At 46.5% G+C, this 7074-nt stretch overlaps 1 protein-coding gene across 2 annotated transcripts in view; it reads right to left on the bottom strand.

The window, feature by feature from the left end:
- Positions 1–7074, bottom strand: part of CEP135 (centrosomal protein 135) — a 66085-nt gene that overhangs the window by 17203 nt on the left and 41808 nt on the right. For both annotated transcript variants that reach the window (XM_019553293.1, XM_019553294.1), the window contains exon 20: positions 5051–5236. In XM_019553293.1, the coding sequence (XP_019408838.1) occupies positions 5051–5236 (186 nt within the window). The remainder of the gene's footprint in view (positions 1–5050; positions 5237–7074) is intronic.

Genomic DNA, 7074 nt, shown 5'->3' with positions numbered 1-7074 from the left:
CATGGCAGGGGGTCGGACTAGATGATCTACTCAGGTCCCTTCCGACCCTAGAAACTATGAATAAGTAGAACCATTGCAAAATACAGTGACAGCAGTCTTATGTAGAGTTTAGATTATCATTTATATAGGATGGGTTGGATAGGGATGAGGGGTTGCCTCCGGCTGGGGGTTGGACTAGATGACCTCTGGAAGTCCTTTCCAGCCCTACTTCTCTATGATTCTCTACTTGAATGTGGGTGAAGAAAGGACACTTGAACCATTCCAAGAATGTCACTGATACAGGATCAGTTCACAATTGTAACAGTTTAAAGGTGTCTAAACACGCACTGCCAAGGGTTCTAAGTAGAGCGGTTACCTTTTAGGCATTACAGTGCTGTCAGACCACCACCAGGGGGCAGTAGTGAATATCCAGCACAGCATACCTCCAGTAGTGAGTTCCCCAGTTTCTCCACTATTCCCCAAGCAGGACAGGAATACCCACATTGGCTCAACACCAAGGAAGAATAAGTGCCTGTAACTGCAGCTTTCTGATCCCTCTCACTAACAATAAAGATCATTCCTGTAGTTTACCAAAATCTATGGTGGTACCCAGACAGAGTACCCAGGTATGTGTGCCTCAGCGGGCAGGGCATAGGATAGTGTTGCCTAGACCTATGCTTCTGGGTCCTTGGGAGCTGGGTGCTCTGCCAGAGCTTTTTTTGAGTTTTAAAGAACTATCTTCCCAGAGCGACTTACAAATTTACAGGTTTCCTTTGCCAACCACAGGGGTTAGGTTCCCGAAGTACCCGTGGTTGGCAAAACCAGCCAGGCTGTGGGAGCAGGGACTGTGGGTGGGGAGCGAGGGGCAGCAGCAAAGCTATGGGGGTTGTGGGGGAGGAAGTGAGAGGCATAAGCAGGGCCAGGGGAGCCATGGGAGGTATTTTCCAACTGTACCCCTCCTTCTCTGAAGCATGGATACCCAAAACCATGGTTGGCAAAACAGTTGTTGGCTAGAGAAACCTGTACTTCAATTTCTGGCAACATACCGGGGCTTGTGCATGACAGTCTGATTTCGGGTGGCCAGTTCATTGGGGAAAGCTCCCTGGACTCCTGCTTCTCCCTTCTTAAAAAAAAAAAAAAAAAAAAAAAAAGGGACTTTGGACAGCCTTGTGGAAGATGGGTGTTTCAGGGTCCTATCCAAGGTCTCTGGCTCAGGTTACTGCCTTAAGATGACTTTCCCTAGTGGGCAAGGCAGTAGCTGTGTGCCTAGATCCTTGCTTCTGGGTTCTGAGGTATTCTGGTGGATGCCCAAAGTCTCCACCACTTTTAAACATTTTCCCTCAAGTTGCTTATCAATTTCATTCCATTCATAACTGACCAGGCTTTGGGGCCTCCCAGACTGATTTGAGGTGGGGGATGGAGGGGTGGCCAGGTGGATAGAGGCGGTATCTATGCTTATGGGTTGGGAGGGGGAGGGAGATGCCCAAAGTTTCCATGTCAATTGCCAGGAATGGGATGAAAAATGCTGTTTAAAAGCTGCAGTGCCCTTGGCCAGCCCCTCAGGAATACAAAACGCTAACCTAGCCATGCCTCCCCTCCACCCCCCAGCCTGAAGCAGCTTGGGATGCTCAAAAGCTTGGTCAATGGAATGAAATTGACAAGCAGCTTGGGGGAAAGTACTGCTTAAAAGCTGCAGAAACATTGGGCAGCTTCTCATTGTACCCAGATCCCTGGGAACCGAGAAGCATATGTACCCCTCCTACATACCTGGCCACTCCCCCATTAGCCCAGATCAACCTGGGACTGCATGGACTGGCATATGTGAAGGCAATATAGACCGTAGCATTAGAGTTCTGGCTGTGTACCAGAGCAGCCAGTCACTATGCAAGGGCTTGGGGGAGGGGAAGAGTGGTGTAATGTAGGATGCCTAGAGCAGCATCGCTCAACCTTCTTGCCCCAGAGGGTTGACCAAATGGGAGGTGCCCAGTCCATCTGCGAGCTGAATCTGGCCAGAGTCCCTGATTCAGTGTATGGGGCAGGTATGGTACGGCCCGATTTGCCTGTGCAAGAAGGGGCATGACCAGGCCCTGACCCAGTTCTATGTGGGGAGAAGACATGGCCAAGTGTTGAGCCAGCTCTGTAGGGGAAAGGGGACAAGGCAAGGCTCCAGCCTAGTCAGGCAGGGCTTTGGAATTTGCCAGCGGGGGAAGAGTAGCAGTATTAATTGCCACTGTTCTCCAGTAACTAAATTTCCTGGTTTGTGGGGAGGAAAGCCCCATGGGCCAGAAGCTGTGGCTCTGCAGGCCACATTTGGCCTGCAGACCTAGAGGTTAAGCACCCCTGGCCTAAATGACATGGGGTCTGCCTAAATTGTGGTGGAAGTTCGCTGTGCAGCAGCGTCTTTAATCTTGCTCTTTTCACTATGCACACCTAGCCCCCCCCCCACTGCTGAGTGGTCAAGAGGCAAAAATTGCAGCATTAATTGCTTGTTGGACACTTGGCTGGGAAGCAAGAAGTGGGGAACATGTGGCAAAAAGAGAGCAATTAAAGGCACTGCTGTGCTGCGAACTTCCACCGTGATTTAGGTAAGTTCCTAGAAATGACTGCCCAGACACTTGTAATAGAAAACTTAAGTGTCTGCACATGATACTGAATTGGTTCAAGATGTCCAAATAATACCTGATTAGGCAGGTATCCTTTTGAAATGTTTCAGGTTTAAATGTTCTCAGTTGGCTTGTATAGCTGGACATTTGCAATTGAAACAGCACTTAAAATAGTTTAAGTATAATCTTTGCACCCTGGGACAGTTTAGTCAGGGATAATAGTGCCTTGAGCAAGGGATTAGAACCTCCAAAGGTCCCCTCCAGCCAGCAATAGAGTTTCTTGGGATTATTTGAGAGAGAATATGAAACGGAAGGAATATTGTGACACATTCTCTTTGCTAGTTTTTTCCTTAAGTTATTTATAGATGTTCCCCTTGTGGCTCAGCGGTCTACCACACAGGAGACCTGGGTTCGATTCCCAGACACTTATACAACTACAGCCATGGAGGCAACAAACATCAGGTCTAAGTCTGGTCTCATCTTAGGGGCCTAAAGGGAGGATGGAAGGTCTAGGCAGCTTCTGCTCCTCCAAAAATTCCTGCCCAGGTATATGCATTGATGGTCTGGAGATCCCTCATGCATACATCGTGATCCAGGAGGGTCGACAATTGCCACAATTTATAGAAGTCCAGGTGGCAGGCCTATAAGGATTTTTAGCCTTTATCACAAGCTCTGTTAAAGGAGCAACACTAGTGCCTCAAAGGAGTGGACAGGCAGAAACTATAATTTAATCATAATCTGCCTTCTGGTTCCATCACTCGCATTATGGAGGTGCAGATGTACCCAGTGTGCCAGATCTATTCTGATCAGCATATGTTCCCAGAGGTACCAGTGCAGCCAACTGAAACAGAAATTCTGCCCCTTTCATCCACATATGCTGAATGAATGTAAAGGCAACTCTTAAGTAACCTCAGAAAGGAATAAAGAAGAAACTAAATGAAAAAATTAAACCAAACAAAGCTAATTATGGGTATTTCTGTAGCGTTCAGAAGACACATTGTAGTTTTACAGTTCTTAGCGTTAGATTCACTAGAGCAAATGTTACGTATTTGTTTTCTCTAAAAAGCAAACAGTTCCCACTTCTAAAATTACCATACAGGCAGTCCTCAACTTGCAACGTTTTGCACTTACATTTATAAATTCACACCCTGTTTCAACTTTATGTCAGTTTTGACTTTACAACACTTGATCCAATGCAACGCCACACCAGTGAACAAGTTCACCGTGTTGCTCATCTCCAAACTGCCTTGGACACTCTTTTTAAGAAAGCAGACAAAACTTCAGAAAAACCTGCAGCCAAGACTCCAGAGAAGACTCCAGCCAAGAACCCTTCAAAAAGTCCAGCGAAGTCACCTCAAAGAAGTCCTTCCAAAGCAGTACGATTGTTATTTACAATATAACTACATTAATGTAGTTATATTACTCATCTATAATTGACTGAGTACAAAATTCTGGGGTACTTTTGGTGAAAGTAGGGTATCGGGCCTTGGTTCAGGAACCAATCCCCCATTTATAACATTATTTCTTACGAGAAAATTGGTTCTGAGTTACGTTTCAACTTAAGATGAGGTTTTCAGGAACCAATTGTGTTGTAAGTCCAAGGACTGCCTGCATATGGAATATAATAATTGGAGGATCAGCTTAAATTTGCCCCACCCCCTGCCACCCCCATTGCAGGTGGTGGGAGACAAACAGTGGGGGAGGTAGTAAGGGGGCACATGGTAGGGGAGCAGTAATGGAAAAGGAGGTAGTACTAAGCAGACAAAGGGGCAGGCAGCCAGAGAGGCAGGCAGCTTGCCCCCAGCCGCCTGTCCCATCTCCACTAACTTCCCCCATTGTCCCTCCCCTCCCCACCCTGAAGACTCAGGCTGCTTCAATTCCTGTTTCCCCCTCTTCTCTGCTGTTTCTGCCCCACCTACTACCTTAGATCCCCACCTACCTCCCATCTTTCCCCTCCAAAGTCTCCCCCGCCACCCACCTGCCACTCCACCCCGCTTTGTTCCACATGGGCGGATCCGTCCCTAATGCAACCTGGGGCACAGAGCACAGCCCCATACCAGCAGCAGCATATAGCCAGCACTGCTGTTATGGGGCCAGGCTGGAGTAACGATGCCAGCTCTGCGCCACTGCTACAGGCCAGACCAGAGCCATGCTCTCTGCCCCAGGCTGCAACAGAGATGGAGCCTGCTGTAATGAAGCAAAGGTAAGGAGTAGTGGATTTCAAAATCCATTGCTAGGGTAGTGGGCAAGTTGGGGGGGTGGGGGGATGGAGGGAGGAAAGGAGGAAGGGCAAGGGCACCTAGTTTCAGCCAGAATTGTGTTTATATATATTTTGTGTCTACATCTGATAAAAGCATAGAAGGATAAAAGTTAATTTTCATGCAAGTATAATATAAATCTTATTTAGAAATAAAACCACTTACCAAAACCTACATTTCATAATAAATTTTAATAAGATTAGTTATTACCTCTTGAATTTCTTTTTCTAATAATTCCACTCTCTCTCGATGATGTCTTCTATCAGAATCTACAGAGAGAAGCTCTAGTCGTATTGAGCTGCTTTCTCCCTCTGCTTGATGAGCCTTGACTTCCCAGTCCTCAGCTTGACTATGGAGCATTCGGAACTGTTCTAACAATTCTCGGTTTTCTTGTTCCTAGTTGAAATAGAATCAGTTACTCGAAAATAAATGTGTACTAGGACAGGTTCCTTCCTCCTTGTGCCTTCTATAATACTGCTTCAGAGAAAGATGGTAGCTTTCTCCATGTTCCTAACTTGGTATGTAAGCATTCATCTTTGTCTCCCCTGAAGAGACTAGGTGTCTTTATTCCTTTTCAAGTTGCAGGCAATAAAGGCCTCTCAGGCACAGTGAACCAATATTGTTTTTATTAGACAAAAGTATTTTTATTGGCTAAAAGAACAGAGACAACAGATAAGGTTTGATGTACATTTATCAATGACACTAAAAGAGAAACAAACCATACTATGGTGTCTACTACCCCCAAAATCAGCCTCCTCATTCACGTCTTAAGAAGGGAAGATGATTTTCTGTCCAGAATATACTGTAATTCATGCTCTAGCTTTAATTCCTGCTTGCAGCAACAGTAACATTTCTACTCAGGCAACTGAGGGAATCAACTGGCTTAATGGCTAATTGTTCTCCACTCCACTGGTGTTAGCAATCTCTCACCTTTTGAATGGTCTTGATGGTCCACTAATCAGGCTAACCTTTCTTTTGATAATTTGTCTTTTTGCTACTCCTGGTCTCTTCTTATTTCACAGCTTTGCCCAATTCACAGCCTTTAACACTTTTCAAAATCATAGATCTACTCACCATGGAAACCAGTCTTTAGCAGCAGCTAGAGTTTCAGCTTTGGTTGAGTGAGCTGAAGATTAAGCTCTGCCCCTGCTCTGTGCAGATAAAACTCTTGAAAAATCTCAGGAAACACATGCTCAGGAAAAGACCTTGTATATACTGCCAATCATTTTTACTGAACTTCACAGATAATAACTGTCCCCCCCTTAGGTAATCTTGAATGTCTCCCTCTACTACTAACTGCCATATTTCCTGGAATATAAGACAACTCTGAATACAAGACAACCCCCCAATAATTAGATTTTATATATGAAACATTTATAAATTTGTTATAATTTTCCAGGTATAGAACCTAAGTATTGGAAGGATGTCTTGATTCTCCCCTCCTCTCCCCACTGTTACAGCAGAGGAAGCAGTGGCTAGAGGGTGGTCAGGTGTCCCCCTTGCCCTCTGCCATGCCCACTTCTTCTCCCTGCAGCTTTCCTGCCACCCCCTGCCACCTAGTTCCCCACAGCCTCTGTCCCTTCCCACCCAGTCTCTGCCTCTTCCCCTCCCTGCCCCCAATCCTTGCTGTTAATTGCCACTCAGGCTATTCTGTCCCAGAATATACAGCCTCAGCCTCTGCCTCTTCCCTGCCACCTAGTGCTGGCTGTCAGTTGCCACTCAGGCTTGTCTGTCCCAGAGCATGGCATGTGGAAGTTCAGTCTGAAGTTCAGTGTCAGTGCTGCTGATTGGTTGGGCAGGCGATGCAACAATGGCAACACTGCTGATTGGCTGGGTAGGGCAAGGAGCTTGTCTGCTCCAGGCCTGGGAGGGACCCCAACCCAAACCACAGCTAAACTGTGCCTGACAGTAAGGGGAATGGAAGGGGATGAGTATGGGGGCAGAAGCTGCAGAGGGTGTTTTGGGGGGGTGGGGCCGGAAGCTGCTGTGGGTCTGATTCTGGCCCTGATCCAGGCTCAAAGTCAGAGCACCAGCAGCTGCCTGCTCCCCACTCCAGTTCATATATTGAACATAAAAGGAGGGACCTTTTCCCCCATGCTGACTGGGGGAGAAACTTCATCTTATATTCTGGTAAATACAGTAGATTACCTAATTCTACTACATTTGTTTTACAAATGGTTCTTGTTCACAACTCTTCACTCCCAGTTCACATCTCTCCTCTATCTGTTCAAACA

Source organism: Crocodylus porosus, unplaced genomic scaffold, assembly GCF_001723895.1.
Source record: "Crocodylus porosus isolate Cpor-Errol unplaced genomic scaffold, CroPor_comp1, whole genome shotgun sequence".
NCBI classification, from domain to species: Eukaryota; Metazoa; Chordata; order Crocodylia; family Crocodylidae; genus Crocodylus; species Crocodylus porosus.
Note: the sequence above shows the minus strand (reverse complement) of the source record. Positions and strands in the feature narration are given on the sequence as shown.